Source organism: Hetaerina americana, unplaced genomic scaffold, assembly GCF_022747635.1.
Source record: "Hetaerina americana unplaced genomic scaffold, ioHetAmer1.1.p SCAF_8, whole genome shotgun sequence".
NCBI lineage: Eukaryota > Metazoa > Arthropoda > Insecta > Odonata > Calopterygidae > Hetaerina > Hetaerina americana.
This window is the reverse complement of record NW_027287427.1, coordinates 55,881,531-55,893,722: the sequence shown is the minus strand read 5'-3', so window position 1 is coordinate 55,893,722 and position 12,192 is coordinate 55,881,531. Positions and strand designations below refer to the sequence as shown.

Genomic DNA, 12,192 nt, shown 5'->3' with positions numbered 1-12,192 from the left:
GATTTACCGGTAAATTTTATTAAACCCACATTTTTTTATTGTTGAGGCTCTGAGCAGTATATATGGAGTAGTATATAACTCAAGATTTTCTCTGTGAAGTTCAATTGATATTTTATCATACTAAACGTTAATAGCCTTTATAAAGTTAAAAATATAGTTATTGGTACGGGTGCTAAAGGCTTTCTTTAAGAGGAGTTTTTCCACATTAACCTATACGACCATGAATACCAGGGGGATATGTACGCAAGTGCACATGATGCGAGTGCAAACGAAGGAGAAAGAACGGTGAATTAGACATTAAAGTATAGAAAAATGATTTTGTGGATACTATTTCTCTATATACTTCGGTATATATGTGTCTGAAATAGTTTAGGATAATACCAAATTTTGTTACGTGTAGCATGGTAGCAGTTTAATGTCTGCCAGTGACCCAGGAGAACTGAAATACCCTTCAATGAGAAGTTTCCTTGGCCTTTGTAGGTCATTCCCCCAACGCTGTTAAACCGGTTGGAATAAGTAGTACACTATGATCAGAATGATTCTTCTTTTATTTCTAGAGCCACTTTCCCTTTCTCGGAGACTCAAATTATTGTTCTGTTGTAACATTTGTCGTTTTCAACGTTTAGAGAAACCCTTCAACGATAAATTAACTTGAAAATACATTTGAAATAAAAAATAGTAACTTAGTGATTCCACAGTAAATTTATTTCGATACCACCAAACCCGGGTCGTATCGAAATAAATTTTCTGTGGAATTACTTAGTTACCATTTTTTCATTTCCAAACGAAAGAACTCCATAAAGTAACACCTGAAACCATCAATTTTACCACGTTTTACCTTCAATAAAAATTCCGTATCATCAGTTGTTTATTTGAAGTTGATCGAAAGAATGCGCTCCTGTGGAAGAAATGTATATTGTTGTGCGAATAAAATACCTAGGGAACTTTCATAACTTTGAAGTTTGGCCAGACGTGTGCGTTTGGCTATATCATTAAATTATGAAGTGTTTGATTACTAGTACTAGTACCAGTTTCCGAAGACTTTTTGGCACTCGTTTATTGTTACTTATGTCTTTTGAATAAATGAAGGCCTTGCACCCTTCTTAGAAAGACTTAAACTCAATAAATTTTTGGAAATCAAGAAGATCCGGGATTGCCATCTAAAAACTTGCATATAGTGTTCCTCTAAGAGTAATTCCTATTCCTCTATCCTAGCTGACGCATTGTCGCTGAAGAATGTAGGCCTGCAACGTGGCATAACTTTTTTAATGATTTTATTCGATGAGTTTTGTACATAATGAATATATATATATATTACATATAGAGTTCATTTAATGAACTTGAACTTCCTCAAAGTTGAGCCAGAAACATCTAGAGTTATATGGTGCATACATATCGTATTCTATCTGGATCAATTTCTGCTCACAGGAGAAGGATCGCATTCATATCGTTAAGTCCCGATTCTGGCCAGCTCTGATGCCCAGTTTCCATATTACAAGATTATTTCTATATTATCATTATATTCTTGTACACACTGGTGGGCCGAAGTATCATTGAAGAGAACACTCTTCCTTTCAGCTACTGTGAATCGCCTGAAATTTGAGGGGGCTTCATACTGTATACTAATGAATTTATCCATGAATTTTTCAAGCTGAGTCATGCCCATTTTTTTCATTCCTATAAAAGAAGTAATAAGAATTATTGACGTTTCCAAATTTATTGCCAATCAACTTTTCCACTAATTTCCAACAAATATGAATATCAATAAGTACCAAATTTATTCTATAAAATTTTACTGTTTCAAAGAATTAGCAACCAGCACTACAGTAACACATCGTTTTGAATACCAAGGTCGATATCACTCGGAGCAAATTTTACGATCATTGACAATTTGACTACAATTATTATTGCCAAAATAACCGCTCATGTTGTTGTCAATTTGGGTATAATGAATTTTAAAAAATTTTCATGTGCAATTGATGATACAGAAAAGATTTCGCTAATAATGGTTTACTTTATCATTATTTTTACTATTCATATTTCATTATAACGCGGGTTATTTAGAAACTTTTGAAATCTATAGCATAATTAGATTACCTGATTGCTGCTACTAATTCCTTATGAATAATTGTGCGATAATTACCTCCTTTGTCGTGATTTGCGGTTTATTCTTCAGTATTTGGCTAGCCTTTCCGTACTTTTCTTTGAAAAATCCCGTAAAGAAGACATAAAACATAATTGCATGGCATCCGATCCACCAAACAAAAAACACTGGATATCCACAGTTCTCACGAAATAAGAGTTGGAAAGAGTGCAGCATAATCAAAACAAAATGAACCTGGAAATTAAATACAATATCTATATTAGTACTAACTAGAGCGCAGCATGACAATTCTGTAATTATTATAATTTATTATTTTACTGTTGGTAACAGAATGAATAAACAAAAATAGCAATTTTCGTAAAAAATATCTTTGTGTTATTACCATTTGAAGAGCAGTGAGATATTTTTTCCACCAAATATACTTCTGATATTTGGGTCCAAAAGAGGCCAATAGATAATAAGAGTACATCACAATGTGGACGAATGTGTTAAGCATTCCGAAGAAGGTGCTATGGCCTCCTGCGAAAAATTTTGTTTATAAATGATAAGTAAATATAAATAAATATAATTAGGTACCAAGATCGAGAAGATAAGATTTTTGTGAATTGCGTTCTTACCAGGGGTAAATTTGACGCCAAACCACACACTAAGTGGCATCGTCCCGTGATGAATCACATGGAGCCAACTGATGTGGTCATTTTTCTTGCGCAATACAAAAGATATCTGTTTGAATAGGAAAATAATATTAATGAGTTTGTGATAGTGTTAATATTAAACGCTTTTAAATTTAAACACATACCGTATCAAAGAATTCCGTAAGCTTGCATATGAAATACCACCAGCATATGGCAGCAATCTATAAATAAAAAGTTTTTGTTTAGTTTTCATGAATAGATTATTATTGTTGATAAATTAGCGATTATATTGAAATACGTTGATCTTAACACCATAATCATAAACATTCTATATTTTTCATGCCACTTTGTATTTTATTTTTATAGTTAGCTCTACTCGTTTTTATTATTATACTTTCTTTCGACTTGAAATACGAGTAATGTTATCCAAAGTAAACAAAAACGATTCCGAAAATAATCAAACTATGAGCGTTTCATTAATTGAATTAGCATCGGTTGAAAGGTCTCATTTCGTCTTGGAATATAATAATGAAATTGCTCAAATATTTTCTATCTTTATAGATGTAATTTCCAAAATTTTTCGTCAAAATATATCATTCTTACGACAATGGAAAGAAATTAAGAGACCATTTTCTCATTCCTATTGGAAATACACAATTTTAAAAGAGTTTTGTTAATAACGATCCTGCCAATTTGCCGATGTAAACGGAGTAGCTGTTTAACATGAAAATAAACTTAAATCAGACGTGTTTACAAGATTCATTAATATCAGCCAATAGTTTAGCTTTGCAGTGAAAATAAGTGTAGACAATCTTTATTTAGAACGGAATGGTAAAATAATATTTACTACGGATGACTAAAACTACTATTTATGCATTTGCATATGCTCAAATCAGATAAAGATTGAAGAATTTACGAGAAGACGCTCTTACCTCGAAAAACAGTTATGTTTTAATTCCGAAAACTTCTCCAAAATTTGCACATGTGGGGCAGTAATAATAATAAGGATATAGTGCTGAATTTTAGGGGGTTGAATATTATTATTTCATGTATTACTATTTAAAATTATTATAACTATAATACTTGCATATTTAGCCGCTGGAGAGTTACTGTAGTCAACTGGTTGGCATCGTATGTTGTAGCGATTTCTCGTCCATATTCCGACAACCTAAAATAATAATTCACATTCTGTTTTATTGATTGATTTACGGATAATTTAATTAGACATATTAGTTACAAGTAAACCCAATCGCCAGAAATCCTTGCCTCGTAGAAAAGCCATGCGTTGTAAGATACTTGTAAAATGTTGTAGGCGACAAGCACTCTCCTCAAATCGAAGGGCTTCCGGTTCCGCATAATTCGGGGTCCAAGCCACTTGACAAAGTAAACATATGTCATGCAGAGGAGAAGAGTCGGCAAGGGACTGCTCATCATCGGCCAGTCTTGCACCCGGGGATCTTGAGCGAGAAAGTAAATGGAGTCACAAAAGTAATAAAAATACTGGTCACCGAAAATGGAATGGAATGAATTAAGGATGGTTCAAAATAACTATCTTAAGTTATCGATAAATGAAGTAAAATCTTTATAATTACTATACTATGCTCCAAATCACCCGGCTCCAAGTACTACGACAACATTCTTTGAACCAATGCAAATCTTGTAAATCAATAATGCAATCTTGTAAATCAATTTTTATACAGTGTTTGCAAATAATTAATTTCAGGATGTCCCTAAAAAATAAGTAATGCGTGCTAGAATTTTCGACTTTTTATTTAAGAAAATCTTGTTTGCAGTTGAAACTTCAAGTTGTATTAATCTAATGAAATGGTCCCGGCAAGACATTCACAATGAGTACACAGATGTAAATTTATGTAACTAATTATATTTTGTACAATATGTGTAATCATATATACTTTTTACCACCAACCAAATTTCTGAATTACTTATACTTAGACAAATTAAGATTTATTAAATTTGACTCGATAACACGTAATTGAAAAGTGCGATAAAATTAAATTAGCGAAATTTCTTAAGTGATTACAAAACACCCTCAGTCAATTTTTGCTGCCATGATGCCTGATTTTAAACTGGCATCATTTGATTTATATAAGTGTGTCAATAAATCTATACATTTTTCAGTATGGTTAAGGAAATTATATGAAATATAACCTTAGCAGTTGAAATTTCTTGAACGGAATGGAATTTATTAATAGAAAACGGGAAAAATGCTAATTAAATTTATTTAGTAGATGGAGAGCACGGTCATTAGATACATATTTTTTGTTAAACTTTTGCCAGGGTCCTTAATTTCTTCTCAAAGAATAATCCCGGAATTAGATTTCGAACCTGAAAGAAAATGAGGAATTTATGCATAAAACGAAGTTTGCTTATCTCATACCGGAAATAAAAACGATGTATGAAGTTTCGGGAAGAAGAAACTATTCCTATAGATCGCAATTATTCTTAAAAGAATAAATTTTGCTTACCTGCCATTTGTTTTCTTTGTTTTGAAAAAATACTCCTGTCCATTGTTTTTGTCGAAAAAATTGTGATTTACACGCATTGACTCCAACCATGAAACTCAAAAAATGCTATATAACTATCAATATTCATAATTTTGTTCTTATTAATGTTGCTCGGCAATTAGTAACGTATTTTCTCATTTGGCTTTTCTCGAAAGTATACATTTTTCCTCTCATATTAGCTTAGAAAGTTCTCGTCTACTTTTTCCGGGCGCGCGGTGAAAAGAGATTTTATACGCGTCGTCATTTCTTCACTCTACTTGGAAACGTGCTGTGGCATTGAAAGTGGTGTGTTGCGCTTGTTTAAACCACTTTCTCCGAGCGAGTGACTGTGATGCGCTGGATTATGATAGTGTCGGTAGACGCTCGGTCAATGGCAAGAGTTGAAAGCGAGATACCGGGGTGGATGATTACTTTGTTGGTATCTGTTTTGTATTGCAAACGTATCATTATGTATACACTATAGTTTTTGTTTTATCCCAAATTCACACAGTCATTACATAATCGATTATTTAAAAAAATAGAAGCAAAAGATTTACAAAGGTAGATACAAATGTATAACACTATAAAAAATACGTTATATTCGTCCTTGTGTAAGATTACCTGCTATCTATTACCCCTAAAGAGTTAAAAAAAGCGAAATAAAATAAATTTGAACAGAACAACATTTCTTCAGAATCCTTTAAGAATTATAAGGTTTTACTCCAAGCGTGTATACAACGCAGGTAGCCCTAATTCAATATCCGTATCACACTATCGCTTTCTTTACGTACTTACTAATGCCGCGTTACCCTCTCTTCCGTCTACTTTTCAGCTCTGTTTTAATTTACTCCAAATTTGCCGTCTTCGTCTAAATATATAATATTATATAAAAACTTCACCTATGTGCCCCTAAAAGATTTACTGAATCTTTTCTTTATCTTTTGCAGTTAAATGCTTCATCAAATAAATTATAATAATTAGCCTTGATTAACAAAGTGGACTGCATAGTTAAAAAGTATTAAATGGAATATGCATTAAATCTGTCTGCGCGTATCGCAAGTAATTTCTCCGCGCAACTAAAATTTAATGTCATATTGCTTACAAAGAAAAGGAAATGTGAAAGAAAAAATATCAAAATTTAATAATTAAATGTTTGAAGAATGAATTACTTGGGCAGAATATATAATCAGTTTAAACGGCCTTCCACCGGTAAGCTTAATAATACCGAAACTTATGCTTTTATGAAAATAGAATATCAGGAACTGGAATGGCGAAGTATTAGTGATATTGAAATTAGCTATGAAGAAATAAGTACTGAAAATGTCAACCGTCCTCGAGAAAATTTAATTATTTTCAATACATTTATTAATTTTGTAGAATTATATATATATATATATATATATATATATATGCAAATATACAAATAGATAAATGTTTTTGTTATATCTATACATATATATAAATACATATACGTTTTTTGTAACTTCTTTTCATGCATTAGTAAAACCTAATGACTTTCACGAGGGGAATAAAAACTTTCGATTTCTTTATACTCGCACTATTCTCCGACAAATTTTCGCAAAGCACTGCCGTTTTCATTAGCGATATTTGTGGGATAAATCCAGACAGAGAGGGTTGTATAGCACTAGCTCACTGAATTTATTCCGATTGGTCCTTTTCGTTGCACTTTTTCTGTATCGACTCACCACTTTTGTTGTACATGATCTCCAAGTACAGGTCCATCAATCCTGAGCTCGCCAGCGTTTCGTTCATCGTATCCATCCTGTGTTATGGGGTCACCAGATTGCTTGAAATCGGGGTGAATGGTTATTTGACGTCAAACAACAACCAACTTTTTCCAAACAATTGTTTTGTATATTGTTTTTCGTACTTCCTTAAATCGATCCCTGAAATAATTTAAGCTGTGCGGAAGGTGATGTTCACTTTTCTCAAACTTCCTATCACTGGACGTCGCAAACTGATGAAGGGACAGAGAGTTGGGTGAATAGGGACACGCTACGTCTTGCCTCCGCTGAGACATGCATTCAGTTAACCCTGAAAGGAGGGCTCGGGTCACTTTTATAAGCCGTGAGTAAACGTCTAGAGAAAATTGGTGAGGGGTTGAGGGGAGTGGCTGAGCGCTGGTTTCTTCGTCAACCCTCCGGAACGAGTAGGTGGATGCATCTGGAGGGGAGCGACTCAGAAAAAGGAAAGTTCTTTAGGATGGCGAATGGAAAGACAACTCCTCAAGGGGGTGGGAGGCTGAGAATCGAGTGGTGGTGGCAGCGGGGTGGAGACGAATCTGGGGTAGCGTGGCCGGATTTCAGTCTCAAAAGTGGCCTCAGGATACATCCCACAGTTGAGTAATCGGATAAGTTGGGTTAAGTCAGTGTGCTGGGGGCAAGAAGTCGGCTGTTTGTGCAAGTTGTTTTTTTTTATAACCTCGTCATGTTTAAGTGCATCGCTTTCTAAATTACAAGGTTGGGTCTTTCCAATGTGGCAAATGGGAATACCTTTGTCTACCGTCTCTTCTATGACTTGATTCAAAACTTCAAGAGGGAGCTGCGCAAATAACGCTACTTACCAAATTGAAAGCTGACTGATGCATCATAAATTTATCTTTAGGTTTTTATAATTTGTTAACCGATGCTTAAATTTGTATGAAAAATGTTTAATTCTCTACGAGCGGCGTTTAATTATGTATTGTATCCATTATCTTCTGCATATAACTGTAATTACTAATATCATAATCGTTTTAAGAGTATAAATTATTAATATAACGATAATTATATTATAGACCTTTGGCAATGGAGCGAGTAATGCCTCTATTTTATATATAATCTATTTTTCAGTATATATGTGAAAATAAGAATCTCGGTTTATTTTTAACTATTACTTTGTTATACAATGATTTAGACTGAATTTGCTCTATATTAAATCTTTTATGCAATTTCAATAAAATCCATGGTTTTTAGCTAAAGTTCTATATCTGCGATATTTAATAATCTATAAAGTAATACTATAGCAATAATAATGATGTTCTGCTCACATTTTGCTGTTCCGTTCCTTTAAAAATCGTTGGAAATCGTGCTCCTATTGCCAACCGTTTACAAATGAAGGGGAAATTATTTTTTGTTTGCTTTCCTAGACCCATAAATAGTGCAAGATATTTTCCCCAGCCGGCTTCTCCATTTAAGACCACGCACATACGAACCGATTTGATGGGTCGGTAGCCCTCACCCTTCGCCTCGGACCTTGCACTATGGCACACTTTTCCCCGCCCATGTGTCCCTTCCGATGAGACGTGCCTAACAGATTTCTAACGTTCCCATTGCCTCACACAAATTCTACGATCTAAGAATGATGCCGTTTGACGTCACAGGCGAGAGTGAAGAAACTTCTAGGTTCCTCATTCGTCTATGATTCTAGGAGGTGTTCTCCAAAGTGAACGGACTTTGTCAAGGATAGCATTATAATGCGATCGTTGCGAGGAGGTTCAGTCGTCCACCACAAGTAGATTATATTTACTATATATTACCACACCACGGTATGACCTCCTATTTTAAGATAGCGATTCATCACACTAATGTGTGATCGTTATGAATAGAGTATGGGCATTTTTGGAGATTTTGTCTTTTGCTTTATTTTGTATTTTAGAGTAAAATAATTAATTATTTACTTACCAGTACATGTGATTATTCTTAAATATAAAAAAGATTAATTCGGTTATATAATGGCTATTAAAAACATTCTTTACGTTCAAAACGTGACTTAGAATTTCTATGCCAGAAGACGAGTTACAATTCTGAGGCTGAAAAACGACGTTAGATAGTATGTGATATGCAATCACTGTTTAATAGTCCAACGGAGTATTTTATTCGAGTCTGTTAAACGCATAGTCTAGATAGATGAAATACCATCACTATCAAATAGAATTATCGCTGAAATAGCCAATTGCGCATCACATAGTTAATAGGTCACTTCGTAATTCGTCATTAATGCTAGAATTAGTTGAATTAACTACATTACCGTAACCCTTAATTAGCCTCTGCATTTCTTTCTAAATATTCTACTTTCTCTGTATTCAGCATTCGGTTGCCCCTCAGTGTCATTAGGTACATTCTTCAGGTCTCTTCTTTTCTTGCCTTCCTCACATTTCTACCAAAAACCCTATATCTTTCCCAACAATGTCTTGAAGTTTTTCAAGTGTTTTCTTTTGACGTATTTTAACATTTCTATAATTCTCCTGATCTACAACTTAGACCAGGAAATCCAATTAAATATATCAAAATCCTTCGCTAAATATTCTATAGGAATTGAAAAACTTAGCAAAATAAAAACAGAATTTCATATGCTAATACAAGCAGCAAATTAACGTGTTGAATTCATTACGCATTACTAGAAGATTGATGACATAATAATTTTAATTTCAAATGGCTGTTGCACCCATATTAAGCGTCATTTTGTAGCTAGAATTGTGTATAGGACGTCAAGTTTCCAGCGGTAGGGTGTGAATATTGACGTAGTCCCTTTAGAAAGCCCCAGTTTCTGGTCTAGAATCGGTAATAAATGAAAGTTCTGTCAAATTCTAAGCTTTGGCTTTGTAGCCATGTTTTGAGTAAGTGCGACGGCGATTTAAGAGCAATAAATAAATTAAAATGATTGGTTGGCCTTCCGTTAACTAAGTTTGAAAAAGCCTTGGATCTTGGGCCTTATACCTTTGAAAAAGTGACTTGGATATTTTATTACCCCCAAGTGAATATAACGTTTGTCAGTACGTGCGTATGTATACATATATACTCACGAGCGTGTGTGTGTGTGTATATATATATATGTATATATATATATATATATATATATATATATATATATATACGTATATATTTGTGAATACATATATAGATATTCACACACACACACTCCTTTTATGGCGCGGGTCATCGCATAAGTTAGATCCCGACCTTTGTTTATGATGAAATAATGAGAAAAGTTAGCAAAACACGTGGGCAACGACTAGAATCTGCTGAATATAGAATGGACCACTATTTGGTAATATTTAAAATACTACCTTGATCAAAAATTTCCCGGAATTTATTCAGAAAATTAAAAATACAAGTTTATTCATCTAAATCTATATTGTCCCCTTCAAAGTAATCCCCATCGACTGCAACACACTTATGCCAGCGCTTGATCCAATCCTCGAAACATTTTTTTATATTCGGTTTTCGGTATGTCCATCAGTGCTTCCTGCGATTTTTCCATTACTTCCTCTCGGCTGCTAAAACGCGTTCCCCGTAATGGTTTTTTAACTCGATTGAACAGAAAGAAGTCACAGGGAGCCAAATCAGGTGAATTCGGTGGCTGTTGGATGGTATTTGTTGCATTTTTCGTCAAAAAATTACGAATAATGATAGCACTGTGCGACGGTGCGTTATCATGGTGCAAAATCCACGAGTTTTCTGCCCACATTTCTGGTCTCTTTCGGCGAATTGCTTCACGCAAACGTCTCATAACGCCCAAATAATACTCTTTGTTTACTGTCTGGCCTTCTGGCAAAAATTCATGATGCACTACACCGTTGTAATCCATGAAAACCGTCAGCATTGCCTTCTTTTTTGACTGAAAACGACGTGGTTTTTTTGGTCTCGGCTCATTTGGTGAACGCCATTCACTTGCCTGATGTCTGGATTGCGTGTCGTACTCATAAACCCACGTCTCGTCTCCAGTAATGATCCTTTTGATGAATGTGGGATCGGATTCAGCCTCGCAAATCATGTCTTTTGCGACGTCAACACGGTCTCTTTTTTGCATGAAATTGAGGTCTTTTGGCACCAACTTTGCTGCTACACGACGGAAACCCAAATCATTAACCACAATGTCTTGGGCGGATCCATAGGCAATGTTCAAGTCCTCCGCTATTTCTCTGATGGTTAATTTGCGGTTATTGACCAACATTTCTTTTACTTTATCAATTTTTTCACCGACTTTCGATGTCGATGGTCTGCCACTGCGTTCATCATCTTCGATTGACTCACGACCACTTCTGAACCGCTCGTGCCACTGGTAAACGACCGTTTTTTTTAGAGAATCGTTGCCGAAACACTTTTCCAACATTTCCAACGTCCGTGCGCCACTAAATCCGTTTTTTACGCAAAATTTAATACAAGTTCGTTGTTGCAAACTTAAATCCATTTCTGCAATTGTAAAAAATCGCCAACACACACAGAGATAGATGTACTGTTGCAAGGGTTATGCGTCAGCACAATCAAACTCTTGGAAACCACCGCCGCGACCACCGGCTAATCAGTCCGGGGACTGATACCGGGAGAACGTTGTGAGTCAGGAGCGGAGTCACGAGTGATTCCCCCGGCCCTGCCGTGCGTCACAAGAGAGACTACCCTTTGTACCCTGAGCTCCGATAAAGGGGTGACCATCCTCGGCAGACGGGTGGCCCGCGAGTGTGATCCTGATCGCCCATAACCTCGGACCAGCCGTGCTCCGCTCGGAATTCGGTCCACGCCCGCTCCCTATCCCCGCTTCCCCGGACCAGCCTCTCTACGTAAGGGTTCGGTCCCTTCCTCACCGATACCTCCAGACCAGCTCGCTCGAGTTACCGGTCTACATCCCATCCCCCGGCCGGTTCCTTCCGACGACTCGACGCCGACGACGCCTCTGGTCACCCTTCAGCCCGGTCAATCCTCTTGTCCTCCTGTAAGTACCTACCCAAGTCTTCCCTTCACTTCCTACTCTCTCGCGGCATTGTCTCATGAGCTGTGTACCGCCATACTGTCAAACCTTCTGTTACGCACATAAAAATACCCGTACCGAAGACCGCTCTTGTTATTTAATTAATACCCTCAACCCTTGTTGTCGCGGATTCGGAGCGCTGCGACATCAACTGGTGTCAGGTGTGGGGTTGACGGTGTAAGTTTAGCTCCGAAACCTTTTC

The 12,192-nt window shown here is 35.8% G+C and overlaps 1 protein-coding gene across 1 annotated transcript; it reads right to left on the bottom strand.

Moving 5' to 3' along the window:
* Positions 1-1,671: 1,671 nt before the first annotated feature.
* On the bottom strand, positions 1,672-7,025 carry LOC139698030 (very long chain fatty acid elongase 7-like). The gene is made up of 8 exons (XM_071596889.1): positions 6,950-7,025; positions 3,977-4,196; positions 3,827-3,887; positions 2,904-2,960; positions 2,722-2,827; positions 2,487-2,623; positions 2,144-2,338; positions 1,672-1,677 (listed from the first exon to the last, which is right to left on the bottom strand). Exons 1-8 carry the CDS (start codon positions 7,023-7,025, stop codon positions 1,672-1,674), a joined length of 858 nt encoding a protein of 285 aa, XP_071452990.1.
* Positions 7,026-12,192: the final 5,167 nt, after the last annotated feature.